The sequence below is a fragment of the Dendrobates tinctorius genome, unplaced genomic scaffold, assembly GCF_039654945.1.
Source record: "Dendrobates tinctorius isolate UK_male_01 unplaced genomic scaffold, ASM3965494v1 ptg000241l, whole genome shotgun sequence".
In the NCBI taxonomy this organism is placed as follows: Eukaryota; Metazoa; Chordata; class Amphibia; order Anura; family Dendrobatidae; genus Dendrobates; species Dendrobates tinctorius.
This window is the reverse complement of record NW_027361908.1, coordinates 6,167,089-6,192,283: the sequence shown is the minus strand read 5'-3', so window position 1 is coordinate 6,192,283 and position 25,195 is coordinate 6,167,089. Positions and strand designations below refer to the sequence as shown.

Genomic DNA, 25,195 nt, shown 5'->3' with positions numbered 1-25,195 from the left:
TGGCATGAGATATACGAGCACTGAATTAAAAAAAAGCCATGCTTCTGAATTAGAGCTGGTGCAATTCGATTTGCAAGACCTGGTCCATCAGTCACGTCAATGATCTGTGGTCTCTGGAAGGAAGCCCTAAGAAGCACCTCTTAACTCTGGGTATTCGTAGCAATTTTGATTAGTCAGACTGGTGCGACTTCATCTTTGTGGTGTGACAAACATGTGACGTTGTACTAGGACAGCTAGTCAAAAGAAGAGCCGCTGACGCGTCAAATAAGAGGCGGTCCTCAGGGCTCCCGTTCAGCAGCCACAGACTACTGACGTGTCAAATAGGCTGGGTCCTGTGAACCGATTCACGTTAACTGTAGTCTGAATATAGCCAGTCTGTCTACGCTTTTTCACATTCATGTCATGCTCTAAAATCTGCCTATAACATATCACAAAATTAAAATCTACTCTTACGGGGTATATATGGCATCTGAAAGGTGTTCCCAGCACATTACACATGCTGTGTAAAAAATATATTGTTGTGCGGTCAATAAGAATCTGTAACCTCTGAAATAGTATTGATGATGCTTTTTATCACTGCATTATAGACCAGACCAAATATCATCATCTCCTCGTTATTAAGGATTTTCAAAATTAAATCATTCTTACGTTTCAATCCAATTATTGTACATCCAGTCACCAAACCAAAGGAAAATGAAATCAATAAAGCAGGAAAAACAAACCTCCACAGCGCTTAACATTTACCAAAGCTTAATTATTTCATAAAATCAAATATATTTGCATGCTAGATTTTCAATAAAAGATGTTATGAATTTTCGGATGAGGATCTGCCCTGTGTACTCATAATAAAGAACGTTTGCATAATGACACTTTCATCTTTGTAGAAAACATTTCATGACATTACATTACAGGGGAGTTTGACTGAATTCATCATGACATGTTTAAAGGCAACAAAGCTTTGTTTCTGTAATAAAACACAATAATCAAAGGGCTGTCTGCTTGTTAGCTATCTGTTACATTCAGGGTAATACACCAATATGCCTGCACCTGTCAGCTATCTGCAGCTGATGATCTGAGGGACAGGAGAATAAATTAACAAATAGATCCATACCACATTTCAATATGATGCCGTTTGGAGATATCAACTATGTTTAGTTTTTTTCAGGATGAAATCTGATATTATCAATCTGATATTGTAATTCAGGAACCTGTTTAACAAATGTGCATTTTATTCTTTAAATAGCACACTGGGTGATACAAATTATATATGCAGTCTACTTATTACAGGATGCAAATACCAAAAATATCTCACTACCTTGGATACACCCTATGAACAACAAGCAGAATTCAGATGGCCATTTCAGTTATGATTCCAAAACTAACCTGTGAAAATTGCAAACATGAGCATTGGCCTTTTATACAAATGACTGGCCCGATTCTAAAGCATCGGGTACTCTAGAATATGGCCAGCGGCAGATTAAAATAAAAAATTTGATATACTTACCATCCGACGGCCCCCGGAATCTGTCCTTCCTCTCCACGCTGCCGGCATCTTCCGTTCCCAGTACTGCTTTGCGCCAAAGACCGCTGCTGACGTCCTCTCGTGAGAGCGCGACGTCATCAGCAGGATTTCGCACAAAGCAGTACTGGGAACGGAAGATGCCGGCAGCGTGGAGAGGAGGGACAGATTCCGCGGGCCATCGGAAGGTGAGTAGATCACTCTTTTATTTGAATTCTATTTTTTACACGTTTATGGTACCGAGGGTCCGAAGGAGTCTCTTCTCCTCCGGACCCTGGGTACCGGCTAGCGCCGGGTATCTCTGGCTGCGTCGCTGCTGACGCCCGTGCGCCCGGAGATGACCCGTGGCAACCATCGAGAGATCAGCGGCTAGCGGTGGCATGCGTCCTGCTAATTGCGGACTGCGCCTGTTGCTGATTGGTTGCGGCCTTGTGGCCGCGACCAATCAGTGCAGCGGAATTTCTGTTACAGACAGACATAAGGCGTTTATATATATATAGATGGAAAGATGCAAAGCCTGAAGTTTTTCAGCCATAATCCGGTAGTAGGAGCTGATTATTAAGGTACAATTAAAGAGCAAATGTCAACCAGTTTTAATCCCTCCAAGCCATATCTATGTTATAGGTCACAGTTCCCGAAACTGTGGCTCGCAGGCCCATGCGGTGTGCCCTGCGGCTGTCTATCAGCTTGTTGTATTAGCATTATATCTGGCAACCAGTTATGAAGAGAAGGTGTCTAGATGGTGAGTAGCCCTGCACAGAAGAGCAGATCTGGGTGTGCTTATACTCCCAGGGAGATGGGGAAGAGAAATAAAATTGTAATCTGGAGATAAGGAAGGATTGCAGTTAGACAATGCATTGAAGCTGATGTTCCTCTCTTCTCTTCTTCACACAGGTATTTCATTCCATCATCCATGTATGCTGTCTGACAAGTGTGAACTGCATCATATAGTGCCAGATATTTTTATGGTATTTCATTCCATCATCCATGTATGCTGTCTGACAAGTGTGAACTGCATCATATAGTGCCAGATATTTTTATGGTATTTCATTCCATCATCCATGTATGCTGTCTGACAAGTGTGAACTGCATCATATAGTGCCAGATATTTTTATGGTATTTCATTCCATCATCCATGTATGCTGTCTGACAAGTGTGAACTGCATCATATAGTGCCAGATATTTTTATGGTATTTCATTCCATCACTCCTGTGGTGGGTCTTTATTTTTTATCTATTTGGTTTCTGCTTTGAAGTGTAGAAAGGTGTTTTTTTTTTCTCCCTCCCTTTCTCAGTTTGATGGCCTTGTCCAGCGTTAGTTATTTACCCTGCATAGTAATGCCTGCTCTGGCCTTGTGCTAATTGGTTAATTACTGATTGTGGCCTCTTGGTGGCTGAAGCTAGCAGACATTTCATTTCATATATATTTAGCTCTGGCTGGGATAGCACGCGTGCGGGCTTACGCGTGCAACAGATTAAGTGCAACAGGATAAAGTGTTTTGCAGTTAGACAATGCAGTTGGACAGGGCAGGAGACAGGTAAGGTGCATAAGTTTTTCATGCACGCTTGCTTCTTGGTCAGTCGTACTACGTATGCATTGATCATATTAACCTGCTGCTTATTTGTCTTCACTTCTGCTTTTTAACAACTCGCCTGCCCTTTTACACATTCTGTGCACTCTCTGCATATCCACCCCTCCCTTTTCCCCTCTCCCATGTTTAACTCTGAGGCTCTATTGACATTTCTTACCCACACCAAACCATCCAAAACCTCCATGCAGCACTCAAAACGTTCATACAAATCATCCCACCACCTGCTTTTTCTGTTTTTTCTCCTTTTAATAGTTGCAGGTGACATCTCCCCCAACCCTGGGCCTCCCTCCACCAGCATACATTACTCTCCTCCAGCTGCATATAGAAACCCTGCTAATCTTATTAACATTCAGTGCATGCCTTCTCCTCTCACTTTCCAAAGTGCTCTCTGGAATGCACGGTCTGTGTGTAACAAACTGACTTACATTCACGATCTTTTTCTCTCTAATTCCCTTAACCTTCTGGCTATTACAGAAACCTGGATCCAGCATTCAGACACCACCGCTGCTGCCTCTCTCTCGTTTGGTGGGCTGAAATTTTCACATACCCCCAGACCTGAGAACAGACAGGGTGGAGGTGTTGGTTTGCTGCTTTCATCACAATGTGCTTTCCAGGTCATCCCCCCGGTTCCATCACTTACATTTCCTTCCTTTGAAGTCCACGCCGTCAGACTCTTTAAGCCCTTCTCCTTACGAGTGGCGGTCGTTTATCGCCCTCCAGGCTCCTCCCGCCAGTTTCTAGACCACTTCACCACCTGGCTTACTCACTTTCTGTCCTGTGACATCCCCACCCTCATCATGGGAGACTTTAACATCCCCATCAATGATCCGCTCTCCCAGTCTGCCTCTCATCTTCTTTCTCTAACTTCTTCATTCGGCCTCTCACAGTTTACTAATTCTCCTACACATGAGGACGGGAATACTCTGGACCTGGTTTTCTCCCGTCCCGGCTCGCTGCACGACTTTACTAATTCACCTCTCCCGCTCTCGGACCACAACCTTCTTTCCTTCTCTGTCAAGAATTGTCTCCTCACCCGGGACACCCCCACTTACCACACTTATCGGAATACACGTACCATTAATACCCAACAGCTTAGGGACAATCTCCACACATCTTTAGCCCCCATCTCCACCCTCTCCTGTCCAGACATAGCATTGTCACACTTCAATAATACACTGAAGAATGCCCTAGATGAAGCAGCACCTTCTATACGCAGAAAAACCCGACACAGACAAAGGCAGCCCTGGCACACAACGCAAACACGCTCTCTTCAGCGATGCTCGAGGTGTGCAGAGCGGCAGTGGAGAAAATCTCTCTTAGCAGAAGACTTCATCCACTATAAGTTCATGCTCAAAACCTATAACTCTGCCCTTCATCTGACCAAACAATCCTACTTCACCACCCTCATCACCTCACTATCCAACAACCCAAGACGACTTTTTGAAACCTTAAACTCCCTCCTGAAACCTAAAGTACAGGCCCCCATCACCAACCTCAGCGGTGAGGATCTGGCCACTTATTTCCTAGAAAAAATCAACCACATCCATCAGGATATCTCAGCCCTATCTCCTCAGTGCCTGGATCCCCTTCCCTGCCGCACCTCAAGCTCACTAGACATCTTTGAGCCTGTTTCAGAAGAAGAAGTTTCCAAGCTCCTCGCTTCTGCTCGGCCTACAACCTGCAACAGTGACCCTATTCCTTCACAGCTCCTGCAGTCTCTCTCACCAGTGGTCACCACTCACCTGACTAAAATATTTAACCTCTCTCTTTCTTCAGGTATATTTCCCTCCTCATTTAAACATGCCATCATAACCCCTTTACTTAAAAAGCCATTCCTGGACCAGAACTGCACTGCTAACTACAGACCTGTCTCTAACCTTCCCTTCATCTCTAAACTCCTGGAACGCCTGGTCCACTCCCGTCTAATCCGCTATCTCTCAGATAACTCTCTTCTTGACCCCTTACAATCTGGTTTCCGCTCGTTACACTCTACTGAAACTGCCCTCACTAAAGTCTCTAATGATTTAATAACAGCTAAATCGAAAGGTCATTGCTCCCTGCTGATTCTCCTGGATCTCTCTGCCGCATTTGACACTGTGGATCACCAGCTCCTCCTCACTATGCTCCGCTCTATAGGCCTCAAGGACACAGCCCTCTCCTGGTTCTCCTCCTACCTCTCTGACCGCTCCTTCACTGTATCTTTTTCCGGCTCCTCTTCCTCTTCTCGTCCCCTTACTATCGGGGTCCCGCAGGGCTCAGTCCTAGGCCCCCTCCTCTTCTCTTTATACACTGCCCCTATTGGACAAACAATCAGCAGATTTGGGTTCCAGTATCATCTCTATGCTGATGACACCCAATTATACACTTCTTCCCCTGACATCACCCCTACCCTAATTCAAAATACCAAGGATTGTCTGTCTGCTGTCTCTAGCATCATGTCCTCCCTCTATCTGAAACTAAATCTCTCTAAAACTGAACTTCTTGTGTTTCTCCCCTCTACTAACCTCACTCTACCCAACATCGAAATAACCCTGGAGGGTTCAACCATAACCCCCAAGCAGCATGCCCGCTGTCTTGGGGTCATATTCGACACTGAACTTTCCTTTACTCCGTACATCCGATCACTCAGTCGCTCTTGTCACCTGCATCTTAAAAACATCTCCAGAATCCGACCTTTTCTCACCTTTGAAACTGCTAAGACTCTTACTGTCGCTCTTATTCATTCTCGTCTGGACTACTGCAACTCTCTTCTGATCGGTCTCCCTCTTACCAAACTTTCTCCTCTCCAATCCATCTTGAATGCGGCAGCCAGGGTCATATTTCTGTCCAGCCGCTTCACCGATGCCTCCATCTTATGCCAGTCATTACACTGGCTACCTATTCGCTACAGGGTCCAGTATAAACTCATCTCTCTCACCCATAAAGCTCTCCACTGTTCTGCACCGCCTTATATCTCCTCTCTCATCTCTGTCTATCGCCCTACACGTGCCCTCCGTTCTACAAATGACCTAAGACTAACATCCCCCGTAATCCGAACCTCGCACCTCCGTCTCCAAGACTTCTCTCGTGCTGCTCCAGCTCTCTGGAATGCACTTCCCCAGACGATCAGACTGATACCTAGCCCTGACCTATTCAAGCGCGCTTTGAAAACCCATCTCTTCAAAGAAGCCTATCACATCAACTACTCAGCAAGCTAACTTTGCCCTGTTCCCTACTTCCAAATATTATTCTGAATCTGCACCCTACTATTCATCTGTCTCCACACCCTTCATGCACATAACTGCACTTGATACTTGTCTATTGCACTTAAACACACGGGCTGATGACCGGATCATGCAGCTTTATATGAAAATCCCTATTATAATTGCCAGACCTGAATTAACAAGCATTTCTCACCTACTGTGTCCCCCCATTTCCTTGTAGATTGTAAGCTTGCGAGCAGGGACCTCACTCCTAATGTCATTGTTTGAATTGTCTTAACTTGTATTGAATTTATTGTCTGTACATGTCCCCGCTTAATTGTAAAGTGCTGCGGAATATGTTGGCGCTATATAAATAAAAATTATTATTATTATTATAAGATGATACTGATATTCAAACCAGGTACTTGAAGCTGAACGCATGCGTGGTGAGTGGCCTAGATCGGGGAAGACCAAATGGGGGTAAAGTGGGAACCCTAGGATGCAACTATACAGACTATATGGGAGGGGAGCACGAGGTCTCAGTTTGCTTTCTGTGGGGAAGCTTTGACTGTCATCACATCGGTCATGGCAGGTTTTGAGTGTCACTACTGTGGGGCTGAGGTGTCTGATATAGGTCACGACCATCTCTTAGAGTTAAATGTGGCTCTCAAGTTAAAAAGGGTTGGGGACTCCTGCTTTAGGGTGAAGCTACGAGGCAACTTTGCCCACAACTCAGGTCAAGTGGCCAAAGGTCATTGCAGCATAATGCTCATGATTGGAGTCACGTAGCAACCCACAAAACATCATGACTGACAAGACATGTTGGAACCCCTTGGACAAGTTGGAACCTGTTGGATTGTTTGCATCTTACTTGCAGAACTCACAGTTCAACCCTGTTCTCCTGTATTATTCATAGGGCAATCTTTGATCGTAAAATCAGCATCACAGCTTAAGTCGCCATCTAGCCCCGGCCTAATCGAGTCTACTCTCATCAGCAAAAATATACCAAATTTAGCCTAGCTCCAGATCAAGTAATGTAAAAACACTCCAGACACTGATATATTAATAATGAGATATTTTTCTCTTTAGCTTAATTCCCAAACCATGTTATAAATTCTAGTAATTTGATTGTGAACAACCAAGGCACTTATCCTGCAGGACAATTCAATATGAAAATGGCACGCAATAGGTTGAAAAATTATAAAATTATATTTAGAAAAAAAATTATTTTATTTGGCATTTGCAATCCATAATATTTTAGATATTCGGTCTCAATGGCAGACCTTCATCAGTACAGATTGCATGTGAGAACTGAAGAATCGACGTAGCGCAGGTGTGCAGTGTCCACCATCGACGCTGAGTATGCAGTTCCCACATGAAGATCTGCCATTAAGACCGAAACGTGTAAAACATATTGGACTGCAAATATGAAATAAAATGATTCTACTGTTTCAACATATTGAATGCCAAGTTTCATATTGAACAAATTCTAGTCAAGGCATACAAATCTAGGAATATATTTTCAAATATTCACAGAAATATGCTACTATGCATTTCAAAATTGAAATAAAAGAAAAACTACCTGTTTGAATTGCAACTTCCACTGGTTGCTGTGAAAAAAAGAATTTCTAAATATACTGTCAGATATCAAATGGCACTATAGGAGGAGCGAACAAGGGAAATGGCTATTCCCAAATCTAGACTAAACATAAGTGTTACACACTTGTAATTGGTATAATCATGCATAGTGGATATACTCTATTAGAACAGAATTGGGATAGTTCCAAGTAGATATAGCTCTATACTGTATATCTGAACAGAATAATTACAGTGAAGCAAATAATTATTTGATCCCTTGCTAATTTTGTAAGTTTGCCCACTGACAAAGACTTGAACAGTCTATAATTTAAGGGTTGGTTAATTTTAATACTCAGAGATAGAATATCAAAAGTAAAATACAGAAAATCACATTGTATAAATTATATAAATTTATTTGCATTTTGCAGTGAGAAATAAATATTTGATCCCTCTGGCAAACAAGACTTAATACTTGGTGGCAAAACCATTGTTGGCAAGCACAGCAGTCAGATGTTTTTTGTAGTTGATGATGAGGTTTGCACACATGTCAGGAAGAATTTTGGTCTACTCCTCTTTGCAGATCATCTGTAATCATTAAGATTTTGAGGCTGTCACTTGGAAATGCTGAGCTTCAACTCCCTCCTTAAGTTTTCTATGAGATTAAGGTCTGGAGACTGGCTAGGCCACTCCATGACCTTAATGTGCTTCTTTCTGAGCCACTCCTTTGCTGCCTTGGCTGTATGCTTTAGGTCATTGTATTGCTGGAAGACCCAGCCATGACCTATTTTTAATGTCCTGGCTGAAGGAAAGGAGGTTGTCACTCAGGATTTTACGGTACATGGTTCCATCCATGCGGTGAAGTAGTCCTGTGCCTTTAGCAGAGAAACACCCCCCAAAACATGTTTCCACCTCCATGCTTGACAATGAGAAGGTGTTCTTTGGGTCATAGGCAGTATTTCTCTTTCTCCAAACACGTCAAGCCGAGTTAATGCCAAAGAGCTCAATTTTTGTCTCATCTGACCACAGCACCTTCTCCATTCACTCACAGAATCATCCAGGTATTCATTGGCAAACTTCAGATGGGCCTGCACATGTGCCTTCTTGAGCAGGGGGACCTTGTGGGCACTGCAGGATTTTAAACCTTTATGGAGTAATGTGTTACCAATGGTTTTCTTGGTGACTGTTGTCCCAGGTGCCTTGAGATCATTAACAAGTTCTCCCCGTGTAGTTTTAGGCTGACCTCTCACCTTCCTCATGATCAAGGATAGCCCACAAGGTGAGATTTTGCATTGTGCCCCAGAGCGGTGTAGACTGACAGTCATTTTGTATTTCTTTCATTTTCTTACTATTTTGCACCACCAGTTCTCTCCTTCTCACCCAGCATGTTACTCATGGTTTTGTAGCCCATTCCAGCTTTGTGCAGGTCTATGATCTTGTCCCTCACATCCTTATAAAGCTCTTTGGTCTTGCCCATGTTGTAAGGGTTAGAGTCTGACTGATTAATTGAGTCTGTGGACAGGAGTCTTTTATAAAGGTGACTATGTAAGACAGCTATCTTTTTTTTTTTTTTAAATCAAATACTTTTTATTGAAGAAAGCATACAGGATAGTATTACATACATAAGTATACATTAGAGTACAAATTATAATACTTTCCCCATTTTTTAAGAAATGCAGATACACCAAACACATCCCTCCCCCTTCCCATAACAAGAAAACGTCCCCCCACCCCCCCCCCCCGTCACGCATCTACAATCCTTATCCATGTATTGCAATGTTGTACACTTTTTTATAACCCTAATAACCTATTTTTGACAAGTTCTGTGGAAGCCAATCCGGGAAAGTCAAACAAGACAGCTGTCTTTAATGCAGGTAATAAGTTGATTATGAGCGTCTAACTGGTCTGTAGGAGCCAGAACTCTTAATGGTTGGTAAGGGATCAAATACTTATTTCTCACTGCAAAATGCAAATAAATGTATATAATTTTTGCAATGTGATTTTATGGATTTTATTTTTGATATTCAATCTCTCAATGATAAAGTTAACCTAACCTTAAAATTATAGACTGTTCATGTGTTCGCCAGTAGGCAAACTTACAAAATCAGCAAGGGATGAAATTATTATTTCCTTCACGGTATGCACAGATCATCTAGATACATCTGAAGCATTGTCACATAGTAACATGCGTTAGTGCATGCTGCTAATAGTGCTGTCCAATAGGATAGTCCAGCTGGAGCATCGTCTCTATGTCTGGATATAAAAGTAACCTGTGCTGCACGATGTATCAAAACGGCAGTGGAATGGATATTATATGTGAGTATGGAACACTTCTGACCTTGATATTGTGTCTAAAAAGTTTCAGACAATCTTCTTTTCATCCAGGTAAGGCCGGGGTTACACTTGCGAGAAACTCGCATGAGTCTCGCATCTCAATACCCGACGCTGCCGCCGGCACTCGAGACCAGAGCACTCAGCTGCATAGAAATACATGCAGCCACACACTCTGGCCTTGAGTGCCAGTGGCAGTGCCGGGTATTGAGATGCGAGACTCGTGCACGTTTCTCGCAAGTGTGACCCCAGCCTTAGGGAGATGCTTGCGGTGTGTAATAGCCCCGGCCAGTGTCGCGTGTTTGTGGAAATCACTGCCAAGTGAGCTACAGTACTGAGGAATGGACACTAAACAAGTGAGCTACAGTATTGAGGAATGGACACTAAACAAGTGAGTTGCAGAACAGAGGAACACCCACTAAACAATCGAGCTGCAGTACCAAGGAGTACCCAATAAACAAGTGAGCGTCAATACTGAGGAACGACCACTAAACAAGTGAGCTGCAGTACTGAGGAATGGACACTAAGCAAATGAGCTACAGTACAGAGGAATGACCACTACACAAGTGAGTTGCAGTACCGAGAAATACCCTTCTAAACCATCAAGCTTCAGTACTGAGGAAGGCCACTAAACAAGTGAGCTGCAGTACTGAGGAATGACCACTAAATAAGTGAGCTGCTATACTGAGGAATTGACACTAAACAAATGAGCTACTGTACTGAGGAACAGCCACTAAATAAGCGAGCTGCAGTACTGAGGAACGGCCACTAAACAAGTAAGCTGCAGTACTAGAAGATGGTCGCTAAACAAGTAAGCTACAGTACCAAGGAACGGCCATTGAATAAGTAAGTTACAGTACCGAGGAATAACAAACTAAGCAAGTGAGCTGTAATATCGAGGAAAACTCACTAAACAAGTAAGATACAGTACCAAGGAAAAGCCACTAAACAAGTCAGCTGCAGTACTGAGGAATGGCCACTAAACAAGTAGGCTGCAGTACTAAGGAACGGCCACTAAACAAGTAGGCTGCAGTACTAAGGAACAGCCACTAATCAAATGAGCTGCAGTACTAAGGGATGGCCACTAAACATGTATGCTGCAGTACTGAGGAATGACCACTAAACATGTATGCTGCAGTACTGAGGAACAGCCACTAAACATGTATGCTGCAGTACTGAGGAACAGCCACTAAACAAGTGAGCTGCAGTACTAAGGAACGGCCACTAAACAAGTAGGCTGCAGTACTAAGGAACAACCACTAAACAAGTGAGCTGCAGTACTGAGGAAAGGCTACTAAACAAGTAGGCTGCAGTACTAAGGAACAACCACTAAACAAGTGAGCTACAGTCCTGAGGAACGACCACTAAAAAAATGAGCTGCAGTAGTGAGGAACGGCCACTAAACAAGTAAGCTGGAGTACTGAGGAAAGGCTATTAAACAAGTCAGCTACAGTACTGTAGAATGACCACTAAAAAAGTAAGCTGCAGTACAGAGGAATGGCCACTAAACAAGTGAGCTGCAGTACTGAGGAGTGAGCATTAAACAACATACAGAGCTATTCCAGCTTATGCCTCACAGTTTACATCCAGGCAGCCACCGCTGGAGGGGATAACAGCTGATCTTTCAGGGTGCCAGGACTGGGATCTCCATCGACCGGATATTGATGACCTATCCTAAGGAAACATTATGGTTTAAGTAGCGGACAACCCGTGCTAGACATGAGCACCTAATGCCCATGCTTTGCTTTCTAGTCACAGAACATCCTTGTGACTTTATTCTCAGTCGGTCTTTTTTAATATAATGAGTGTTCTCTTTTGCATGGATGTAATTAATAAAGAGTTGCATAGTTTGAAAACTTTGTATAATTTTAGATACAGAAGTGTGGCAAATTTTTGGAGAAAACTCACAGAAAAATTGATGATATTTGTAAGGAACATGGCTGTGAACCCCTAACCAAGCAACATATCTTTAAATGTACACGCTATACCTCTTTGTACATCAACATTTAGCGGTGATATATAAAAATAAACTTATCACTATACTGAAAATATAATATATTTGATTTAAAACGTCATGTGTGACAAAAAAATATTGCTTTGTCCCCGATGACATTTGGTATACAGTATATTCTACTGAAATCACAGTCTAGCAGTAATAGAAGACAATGCACTTTCTCTAAGACACAGAACAATATGCAAGTCAAATATTACAATATGAAAATCTCTTTATTCATTCAGATCACGTTCCTCCTTCGATTTAAGCCAACTGTTTCAGGAGGTCAGTACGAGAGCAATTCTTCTGCCGAGGTGGAAAACATGCATTACATCCCAGCCGGATTCCAAGTCATTTCTTTTGCCCCCATGTGTAATTTTTTTCTACTTAAACATATATTAATTGAGAATATGAAGCTTCCTGGCAGAAGAAGGTTGATTCCTTTTAAAATGTGCTGCATAAAGAAAGCTAGCTTTCTAATCCCATCAGTGTTGAAGCTTCTCACTGCTTCAGCTGGCACCCCCATTTACGGAAACAGATGGTAAGGTCATTGCTAGCATTTAGGAAATTGTAACTCTCAGGGCACAAGACACTGGGTATATTTTAGTTAGCATTCACATGTCATTTAATTGCTTTAAACAGAAAATGATGTTTCTCGAGCACACAGCTAGTAGAAAAAATAAAGCTTAATTACTAGCTAGTTGCTAAGGTAACAACATTTTCTCTAGGAAAATAAATTCCCAGATTTATGTAAACATAGCAATAATTAAAAAAAAAAACTGATTTATTAGGAGAGGGATGACATTTAGTTGAATCATTAGCAAGGAACCATTGCTATAGGTTATATTTAACTAATTCGATTTTACACCTCAAAGCTTTATTCCCTACAGAGATAGAAAATAGAACTGTTTTTGTAAAGTAACTGCACCAACACCAACGGAATTACATTATACCCGGCCGGTATATGTCTTTTTTTCCATTGTATAACGCAGAATACCATGTTTATGTAAACATTTATTTCCGTCAGAAAAGCCTAATTTCAGGAAGCATCGTAGGTTTCCAAACAGATGCGGTTTAGTTTTTATTTGCAAGTGAAGGAGAAATTTCAAGTGTACGATCAAAAAATTGTAGAATCTGAAAAGCCCAAATGAAGAATTTGCATCACATTTGCAACAGTCTGTGGCTAATCTTAGATCTTGGGAGAATGGCGCTGGGTTAAAAAGCATACATCTGGCTAATACATTTCCTCATATCTAACTTGGGGCTATACAGAGTAAATTAACACTGCAACATCCTGCATATATGATCCTGAAGGGCAAAGCTTAAAGGGGCTGTCCTAACTTTGGAAAAAAGTCTGCAGTCACCCTATGTGATGCTGAATCGGTACATCATGCATTGTGTATGTACTGCATGTGATTTGCCAACTAGACTCAATTGACTTCTCATACTAGAAGTGAATGAAGAGTAGCCATATCAGTGTAGTTAGCATGTGACCACGAGTATCACATTAATTGAATCATGTGACTGCCCACTCGCAGTGGATATAGTGGAGAATCCTGACAATCTGAACACCACACGCTGTCGTATTTTGGCAGTCTGCAGTCACATAAAGTGATTGCAGCCTTTTGCCCCAGCTCTTTAAAAGGTTATACAAATTGATGGAGATCTAAATTTGGAAGCAATCCTCGATGGGACCCACGAACATGCAGAAAAGTGCAATGTGAAACCACCCTAACACATACAGTATATAGATACATAGTTGTGCTCAAAAGTTTACATACTCCGGCAGAATTTTTGCTTTCTTGGCCTTTTTTCAGAGAATATGAATGATAACCCCACACCTTTTTCTCCACTCATGGTTAGTGGTTGGGTGAAGCCATTTATTGTCAAACTACTGTGTTTTCTCTTTTTTAAATTATAATGACAACAAAAACATCCAAATGACCCTGATCAAAAGTTCACATACCCCATTTCTTAATACCGTGTATTGCCCCCTCTCACATCAATGACAGCTTGAAGTCTTTTGTGGTAGTTGTAGATGAGGTTCTTTATTTTCTCAGATGATAAAGCTGCCCACTCTTCTTGGCAAAAAATGCCTTCAGTTCCTGTAAATTCCTTGGCTGTCTAGTATGAACTGAGTTCTTGAGATCTCCCAAGAGTGGCTCAATGATATTGAGGTCAGGAGATGAGATGGCCACTCCAGAACCTTCACTTTGTTCTGCTGTAGCCAATGACAGGTCGACTTGGCCTTGTGTTCTGGATCGCTGTCATGTTGGAACGTCCAAGTACATCCCAACTGCAGCTTCTGGGCTGATGACTGCAAATTTGCCCCCAATATTTTCTGATAACGTGCAGCATTCATATTTCCATCAACTTTGACCAAGTTTCCTGTGCCTTTGTAGCTCACACATCCCCAAAACATCAGCGATCTACCTCTGTGCTATACAAAAGGAATGGTGTTCCTTTCATCATAGGCCTAGTTGACGTCTCTCCAAATGTAACGTTTATGATTGTGGTCAAACAGTTCAATTTTGGTCTCATCACTCCAAATTACCTTGCTCCAGAAGTTTTGAGGCTTCTCTCTGTGCTGTTTTGTGTTTTGTAGGCAAAATACTTTGTGGCATTTGCGCATTACTGGCTTTCTTCTGGCGACTCGATCATGCAGCCTATTTCTCTTCAAGTGCCTCCTTATTGTGCATCTTGAAACAGCCACACCGCTAATTTACAGAGTACAGTATTTCAGCTGATGTTATTTGTGGGTTTTTCTTTGCATCCCGAACAATTTTCCTGGCAGTTGTGGGCAAAATCTTTGTTGGTCTACCTGACCGTTGATTTGTTTCTACAAAGCCCCTGATTTTCCATTTGTCAATCACAGTTTGAACACTGCTGAGACTGGCATTATCAACTCCTTGGATATCTTTTAGTATACTTTTCCTGTTTTATACAGTTCAACTACCTTTTCCCGTAGATCCGTTAACAATTCTTTTGCTTTACCCATGACTCACTATCCAGAAACGTCTGTGGCTGGATGAAAGATGCAAGAGTCTGTCTGGATCCCAGAAACTCACTCAGCTTTTATACAAACACACTGATTACAAGCAAACAGGTCACATGTGAGGTTGTTAACTTTAGTAGTCATTCAAACTAAATAGTGTCAACGTCTGTGCAAGTTATCAGGCCAAAATCACCAGGGTATGTGAACTTTTGATCAGGGTCATTTAGATGTTTTGGTTTGTCATTATGATTTAAAAAGATAAACCACAGTAGTTTGACAATAGATGGCTTCACCCAACCACTAACCATGAGTGGAGAAAAAGTGCTTGTGTTATAATTCATATTCTCTGAAAAAAGGCCAAGAAAGCAAAAATTCTGCCGGGTATGTAAACTTTTGAGCAAAACTGTATATACTCACTACACCAATGGTATATTTTCCTCTATTTTCTACCAAAGAACATGTAAAACCAACCAAGTGTGAAGAACACATCCTAAAAAGGATAGAGGCCACTGTATAAGCTTGGAATTTATCTCTTTACTGAAGGAAATTTTGCTTTCAGTTCAGGCAAACATTTTTATTTTCACCTCCAAACATCCACTGCCATAACAGCGAACATTTATTTTACATTTTTACGGAAATTAAACTTTATGAATATTTTTTGACGAGACTTGGTACAAGCTATTTTGACTTACAAACAATTTAAAGTTACTCTAAATATGCCAATGATGTTTAGTAGTTTATGATATTTAAAAAATGTATACAAAATGCTATGATAGTTTTTGTACTATTATTTTTTAGAAACTTTATGTAGAGCTACATCTCTATGTACCAGTACACTATGCCTGTAAAGAAAGATTATCACTTAGATATTTAGGCACAGTAAATTCTTGTACACATAATAGTGAATCCTATGGCTCTGTGATACAGTTTCTTCCTTAGCAGGTAAGATCTGCTACAAGAAAATAAACTAAATATTTAAAGCAACTATTGAGCACATTCATATGCTGATAGGGAGTCTGCACAGGGAGATAGTTTCTATATATTAATATTAACCCCTTCGCACCCGAGCCTGTTTTTGCCTTCGTGACCGGGCCAATTTTTTCAATTCTGACCAGTGTCACTTTATGAGGTCATAACTCTAGAACGCTTCAACGGATCCTGCTGATTCTGACATTGTTTTCTTGTGCCATATTGTACTTCATGATGGTGGTAAAATTTCTTAGATATGAACTGCGCTTATTTGTTAAAAAAAAATCGAAATTTGGCAAAAATTTAGAAAATTTTGCAATTTTCAAACTTTTAATTTTTATGCCCTTAAATCAGAGAGTGATATCGCACAAAATAGTTAATAAATAACATTTCCCACATGTCTAGTTTACATCTGCACAATTTTGGAAGCATAATTTTTTTTTTTAGGAAGTTATAAGGGTTAAAAGTTGACCAGCGGATTTCTCATTTTTACAACAAAATTTACAACACCATTTTTTTGGAGACCACCTCACATTTGAAGTGAGTTTGGGGGGTGAATATGACAGAAAATACCCAAAAGTGACACCATTCTAAAAACTTCACCTCTCAATGTACTCAAAACCACATTCAAGAAGCTTATTAACCCTTCAGGTGCTTCACATGAATGAATGGAATGTGGAAGGAAAAAACAAACATTTAACTTTTTTTCACAAACATTTTACTTCAGAACCATTTTTTTTATTTTCACAAGTGTAAAAAGAGAAAATGAACCACAAAATTTTTTGTGCAATTTCTCCCGAATACGCCGATACCCCGTATGTGGGGCTAAACCACTGTTTGAGCACACGGCAGAGCTCAGAACGGAAGGAGCGCCGTTTGACTTATTCAATGCAGAATTGGCAGGAATTGAGATCGGATGCCATGTCGCATTTGGAGTGCTCCTGATGTACCTAAACAGTGGAAACCCCCCACAAGTGACCCCATTTTGGAAACTAGACCCCTTAAAGAACTCATCTAGATGTGTTGTGAACACTTTGAACCCCCAAGTGCTTCACAGAAGTTTGTAACGTAGAGTCATGAAAATAAAAAATCATTTTTTTTTCCACAAAATGACCTTTTAGCCCTCAATTTTTATTTTCACAAGGGTAACAGGAGAAATTGGACCCCAAAAGTTGTTGTCCAATTTGTCCTGAGTACGCTGATACCCCATATGTGGAAGAAAACTACTGTTTGGGCACACGGTGGGGCTCGGAAGGGAAGTAGTGATGTTCTGGAATGCAGACTTTGATGGAATGGTCTGCGGGTGTCATGTGCGTTTGCAGAGCCCCTGATGTACCTAAACAGTGGAAACCCCCCACAAATGACCCCATTTTGGAAACTAGACCCCCCCAAGGAAGTTATCTAGATGTGTGGTAAGCACTTTGAACCCCAAGTGTTTCACTAAAGTTTATAATGTAGAGCCGTGAAAATAAAAAAAATCATTTTTTTCCACAAAAATGATCTTTTAGCCCCCAATTTTTATTTTCACAAGGGTAACAGGAGAAATTGGACCCTAAGAGTTGTTGTCCAATTTGTCCTCAGTATGCTGGTACCCCATATGTGGGAGAAAACTACTGTTTGGGCACACGTCGGGGCTCGGAAGGGAAGTAGTGACGTTCTGAAATGCAGACTTTGATGGAATGGTCTGCGGGCGTCATGTTGCGTTTACAGAGCCCCTGATGTACCTAAACAGTGGAAACCCCCAATTCTAATTCCAACCCTAACCCCAACACACCCCTAACCCTAATCCCAACCCTAACCATAACCCTAACCACAAACCTAACACCAACACACCCCTAACCCTAATCCCAACCCTAACCATAACCCTAACCACAAACCTAACACCAACACACCCCTAACCCTAATCCCAACCCTAACCATAACCCTAACCACAAACCTACCACCAACACACCCATAACCCTAATCCCAGCCCAAGCCCTAACCCTAGCCCTAACCCTAACCCAAGCCCTAGCCCTAACCCTAGCCTGCTTTTTTTTTTCTTTACTTTTTTTTTCTTTTTGTGACAAGATCGCTGCCTGGCACATAGTAACGCCACTTCTCCTCTGATCTCACACTGACAGATGATCAGAGGAGAAGCAGCGTTACTATGTGACAAGATCGCTGCCTGGCACATAGTAACGCGACTTCTCCTCTGATCTCACACTGACAGATGATCAGAGGAGAAGCAGCGTTACTGTGTGACAAGATTGCTGCCTGGCACAGCTGTGCCAGGCAGCGATCAGCTGTGCCAGGCAGCGATCTAGTCACACAGTAATGCTGCTTCACCTCTGATCATCTGTCAGTGTGAGATCAGAGGAGAAGTTGCATTACAATGAGTGAGATCGCCGGGAAACAAGCAGCTTTCCCAGCGAGCGCTCTCATTGGCTGCTGTGACGCTGACGTCATCAGGACCTGAACCAATCAGGTCTCGATGGCGTCGGGGGTCCCAGCATGCATTGTGCACCGGGATCCCCGCGTTATAAGGTATGTCGGGGTCCCGGGGGGCACAAAACCGCCGACAGTAGATAAACGTCGGCGCTGCACAAAGCCCAGCAAGCGCCAACGTTTATCTACTGTGGGCGGTCGGGAAGCGGTTAAATATATATGCCTAAGCATCTAGTCAGCACATTTGGATATTGAGAGGGATGCTGTCTAAACAGGGAGATTTATTCAGATACGTCTACGAAGGTAGATAAAGAACATAGTAGTGAATAATATAAACCTACAAAAACCAGCCAAAGCATCAGTGCCTGTCGAAATCACTGGGCCATCCTCCTCACGGATGGCTGTGCAGTTGCACATGCAATATCTCCGCCCTTGTTGATAGTCTATCTTTAAGGCCCGAGTCACATTAAACGTATGAAAAATCGGTCCGAGTCTCCCTGCCGAGACTCACAGGAGTGTAATGCGAATGTCATGGGAGTACAATCCACTTTCTCACACCTAGCATCCGATTTACATTAGAATGCGATTTTAACATGAGCTTTTACATACAGCAATTCTCTGTCATTTACACATCGTTTTCAAAGGAAATATTCTACAAAACAGACACATATATTTATAATAGATAGATGAAACGTCGGCAATTCATCTGCCACGTACAGTATAATCACAAAGTGACAAGTTAGAATAGACCGAATAGATATATACACATAGAATATATGTATGTGTATATATATTGTGAGGTAGCGCTGTCATTCGGGTAGGGGATTCTCGCTTGGCAGCCACAAAACCAGATCCGGCATGGGTTTTCCATAAAACAAGCATAGTGCATGCGGTTTATTCAACATCATAAACCCACAACAGCAACAAAACTTCATATAAACAGCAAAGCATCCATGACAGAGCTTCACTCTGTAAACCCTGTGTTCACACAGGTTGTACCATGTCCAGTATACAGGCTCTCATAGCCTCACTTATCTCACCCACGTCCAGGTTTCCTCATGGCTACTTTAGCTTACTGCAGACGTTCATTCCCTCCCCTGGGAACTCTCAGACACATGCAGCCATTCACCACAGCCACTTCACAGGCTGTTAGCCAGGAAGCTCCATCTCAGCGGGACCTTCCACACTGGACCAACCGGGTCCCAGCATTCACCCAAAGTGATCTACCCTGGCCACCTTATATGGTCCGTAGCCACGCCCACCGGGTCACATGGCTATGACCTCATCACAGGTCCTTCACCCACTCACAGTCTTTTACTATAGTGTACTAAACACACCCCCTGGGTGGGTTTGTAGGTAACTGGGCCGGCCCGTCTCCCTAGTTATATGGAGACTTCTCCCTGACACATTAAAACAACACCTCAGCAATATCATTGCTGATCAACACACATATAAATGTCTCCAGCTCAAGGCCACCCACCTTGAGATACATAACGATCCTTCAGGATTCTGCCACTCAATCTCTCTCTTGGGGCATCCACACAGCGCCCCCTAGTGGACACAGTGGTCACTACACCACAATATATATATATATATATATATATATATATATATATATATATATATACACAGATAACTAGAGTAAAAGCTGGTAAATTCATCTGCTGTGTTCTGTAAAACCACTGCAGGAGCCGACAGGTTAGAAGAGATGGATTACATACAGTAAATATACATAGGTAGATATATAGATGTCTGTGACAAATAAAATTAGTACAGTGTGTGCACATTACTGTACATGTATTTAAATAAAAGATTCGTTTTGGAAAAAATTGCGTGGGCGCCAGCGCAATTTTTGTAACCAGCAGAGGGAAAGCCAATGTAACAGAGCTGAACCCGTTGTGGGACTAATGGATTAAAATCATCTCTGCGGAAAGGTGAGGAATATTGTTGTTTGTTTTTTTACCTCTTTTGCAGATGACGAGGGCATCGGGGGAATGGGCGAGATCGTAAGTATGGTTTAATCAAGAATATTAAAGGAGTATGTGTCTTTCTTTCAATTAAAGGACTTTTTCTGGGTGTCTGTTTTCTTACAAAGTCTTATTGACGCCTCTCCATGACTAACCTCGGGCTTGATGTCACCAGACAATACAAAGGTGACAACAACCCCCCAACTATTACCCCACTTGCCACCACTACAGGGAGAGCTGATGTTTTTAGCCGGGGGGCAGTATCCATGGCCCCTTTTTTGGCTATTAATATCAGCCCGTAGCTGTCTGCGTAGCCTTTGCTGGTTGTTAATTATAGGGGGACCCTACGTCATTTTTTTTGGGTCCCCAATTTTAATAGCCAGTAAAGGCTAGGTATACAGTTGTGACCTGAGATTAATAGCCTGAGAAGCTCCATGGATATTACCCCCTTCCCAGGCTATACACATCTGCCCCCAGCCGTCGGCTTTCCCTTCTCTGGTTACGAAAATTGACAGGGAGCCCACGCCATTTTTTCAGAAAAATAATCTTTTATTAATTAAATACATGTACAGTAATTTGCATACACACTGTACTAATTGTATTTGTCACTGATATCTATATATCTACCTATTCTATTTGTATTTAATGTAATGAATCCATCTCTTCTATTCTGTCGGCTCCTGCAGTGATTTTACAGAACACAGATGAATTACCAGCTTTTCTTCTATCTATATATCTATGCAATATAAATAACTGTATATATGTGTGTGTCACTGACATCGATATATCTATGTATTCTATATGTACATATCTATTCTATCTATTCTATTCAAACCTGTCAGTGTGATTTTACTGTATGCAGCACATGAACTGCTGGCTTTTCAAAGGACACCGATGCGTAAAAATCAGACAGCACTCAAACGGTCCTAGTGCTGTGCAATATTTTTCTTGCACCCATAGACTTGCATTGGCGAATCTCGGTCGAGTCTCTCTGACAATGGCAGCATACTGTGATTTTACATGCACGCTGACTACGCCCGAGAAAATAAATGGTGATGTGAGCTGCCCCATAGATTAACATTGGACTGAGTGCTATGCAATGTTTTCTCGCATAGCACTCGTCCGTATTCTACGGTAATGTGACGCCGGCCAAAGAGTAACCATCTTTATTTTATCCCCTTATAAATTAATAGTATACATGAAAATAATAAAATTTGTCATATTTTTTACCAGAAAAATCTGCTACTTTCTCCTTCTGGACCGATCGCTCATTTCAAAAGTCTCAATAAGCAGATAAAATCTGTATTCAGCAAAGACAGATTTTAAAATTACTGAGATAGGAGATAATCAGCTACAATTGTCATCTCCTATCTCGGTAACATAAAAATCTGTATTTAAAGGGAGCCTGTCAACAGGATTGTGCACTGTAGCCTACACACAGTGTCAGGTCGGCGCCGTTATACTGATTAAAATGATATCTTGGTTGATGAAATCCGTCTTGTGGTTGTTTAATCTTTATTTTCAGTTTTGAGTCAATGATATGCCAGTGCTTCAGGGCGGGGGGCAGCCTTCATGTGGTGTTCTGCTTATTTATTCATAATGCAGACTGCTGACAGGTCACTGATCCCTCAGTGACCTGCCCCCTAGTTTACATAATGAATATTATATATATATTGAAAAAAAAAATCCCGGTGATCCAGTAGCTGCTACTGCTCAGGCGCCATCTTGCTAGAGAAAAAAAAAAATTCTTCCTCTAAGATAAGATGGTGCTGCCGGCGCCTGTGCAGTAGCAGCTATTGGATCACCAGGATTTTTTTTTTCAATATATGTATATACACTCACTGGCCACTTTATTAGGTACACCTGTCCAACTGTGTGTTAAGACTTAATTTCGAATCAGCCAATCACATGACGGCAACTCAGTGCATTTAGGCATGTAGACATGGTCAAGACAATCTCCTGCATTTCAAACCGAGCATCAGTATGGGGAAGAAAGGTGATTTGAGTGCCTTTGAACGTGGCATGATTGTTGGTGCCAGAAGGGCTGGTCTGAGAATTTCAGAAACTGCTGATCTACTGGGATTTTCACGCACAACCATCTCTAGGGTTTACAGAGAATGGTCCGAAAAAGAAAAAAAAACCAGTGAGCGGCAGTTCTGTGGCCGGAAATGCCTTGTTGATGCCAGAGGTCAGAGGAGAATGGGCAGACTGGTTCGAGCTGATAGAAAGGCAACAGTGACTCAAATTGCCACCCGTTACAACCAAGGTAGGCAGAAGAGCATCTCTGAACGCACAGTGCGTCGAACTTTGAGGCAGATGGGCTACAGCAGCAGAAGACCACACTGGGTACCACTCCTCTCAGCTAAGAACAGGAAACTGAGGCTACAATTTGCACAAGCTCATCGAAATTGGACAGTAGAAGATTGGAAAAACGTTGCCTGGTCTGATGAGTCTCGATTTCTGCTGCGACATTCGGATGGTAGGGTCAGAATTTGGCGTAAACAACATGAAAGCATGGATCCATCCTGCCTTGTATCAACGGTTCAGGCTGGTGGTGGTGGTGTCATGGTGTGGGGAATTTTTTCTTGGCACTCTTTAGGCCCCTTGGTACCAATTGAGCATCGTTGCAACGCCACAGCCTACCTGAGTATTGTTGCTGACCATGTCCATCCCTTTATGACCACAATGTACCCAACATCTGATGGCTACTTTCAGCAGGATAATGCGCCATGTCATAAAGCTCGAATCATCTCAGATTGGTTTCTTGAACATGACAATGAGTTCACTGTACTCAAATGGCCTCCTCAGTCACCAGATCTCAATCCAATAGAGCATCTTTGGGATGTGGTGGAACGGGAGATTCGCATCAGGGATGTGCAGCCGACAAATCTGCGCCAACTGTGTGATGCCATCATGTCAATATGGTCCAAAATCTCTGAGGAATGCTTCCAGCACCTTGTTGAATCTCTGCCACGAAGAATTGAGGCAGTTCTGAAGGCAAAAGGGGGTCCAACCCCTTACTAGCATGGTGTACCTAATAAAGCGGCCAGTGAGTGTATATCTATTCATTATGTAAACTAGGGGGCAGGTCACTGAAGGATGAGTAACCTGTCAGCAGGCTGCATCATGAATACCTAATCAGAGCACCACATAAAGACCCCCACAGGCCGCCCTAGGGCACAGGCATATCATCAACTAAAAACTAGAAATAAAACAACAACCACAAGACGGATTTCATCAACCAAGGTATCATTTTATTCAGTATAACGGAGCCGACCTGACACTGTGTGTAGGTTACTGTGCACAATCCTGCTGTGAATGGAGAATTTTGAGAGTGAATAATCAGTCTAGGACGAGAAAGAAGCAGATTTCTCTGATATGATATATTACAAAACTTTCTTATTTTCATATGTGCTATTGATTTATAAAACAATAATTAAATATATGGTTACTCTTTAAGGACAGGCCATTAATATTTAGGAACTGGATAACACGTTAAAGGAGTTGTCTGATCTGAAATTAAAAGTTTCCAGTCACACAGAGTGACTGCAGGCGGTTGAATCCCCCCAGCACGCACATTGCGCTCTGTGAGGATTCGGCGGTTATTGAGTCGGGAGCCGCGGTGATATATGCGACATACATACTGCTGGGCAGAAATCGTCTGGTGGACGTGGTCTCGCTCTATACAAGTGTATTGAGAGAGACCACACCCAAAAGTCTGCAGTCACAGAGTAACTGCAGACCTTCATTTAAGACCGGACATCCCCTTTAAGAATACACACTTTCACACAAATTACTGATGAATATTTTAAGAATTCTTTTCAATTAATACAACTTATCTCTTCCTTTAAAATTTAACATAAATGTTTAATCCATATATGAAGCTCCTATTTTACCTACATTTGAACTGTCAGGTACAGATAACCTAAAATACCTTAGATGGAGTATAAAAGCCTGTTGTTTTCTGTTCTAGCCCCCACATTAGTTCTGCAGGAAAGTCATTCACGCAGCATGGGGAATAAGAATCAAGATACTTCTTGAGAAACAGGTGCATCTCCACATAGCGAAGTGTAATCTCATTATCAAAGACAGATGTGTACAGTGTATCAGTGGCAGACATTTTCTCTTCATCAAAATCTGTAAACAAAAACATTTACACATATTAAAGCATGACATACTGCAATTTTACATTAGTTATTCTATCTGTAACTGTTAAGTATAAATGTATTTGGAGTCACAAATGTAGGCTATGTTGAGTATTACGCTAGACCTTTCCTACCTTGAGACCCATATTCACATCTTAGACAAAGTCATAAACCACATCCAGATCCCTCAAGTTGTGACATCCAGCTCTCTCTCAAGTCACACACATTAGTGACACCCAGAAACCCTATTACTGGTATAATGATAGCCAAAGCTTTCCCACAGAAGTTACACTGAGACAGTATACTTACATATATGCAGGGATACCTATCTGACACTGGTTCAGTATTCTGGCATCAAACACACCCTCCACACTATCGCACCCAGCTTCAAGCACTTCTCTGACTGGCAGTATTTTCCAGCCTTCAGCCTACCATACTTACCAGACTTGTATATAATCTCCATCCCAAGGCCAGTATATGCACATTCAGATCTGCTCCTTAGTG

At 42.0% G+C, this 25,195-nt stretch overlaps 1 protein-coding gene across 5 annotated transcripts in view; it reads right to left on the bottom strand.

The window, feature by feature from the left end:
- The window catches only part of CFAP54 (cilia and flagella associated protein 54), a 703,284-nt gene that overhangs the window by 21,908 nt on the left and 656,181 nt on the right, over window positions 1-25,195 (bottom strand). For all 5 annotated transcript variants that reach the window (XM_073556932.1, XM_073556934.1, XM_073556933.1 and 2 more), the window contains exon 64: window positions 24,481-24,683. In XM_073556932.1, coding sequence (XP_073413033.1) covers window positions 24,481-24,683 — 203 coding nt within the window. The remainder of the gene's footprint in view (window positions 1-24,480; window positions 24,684-25,195) is intronic.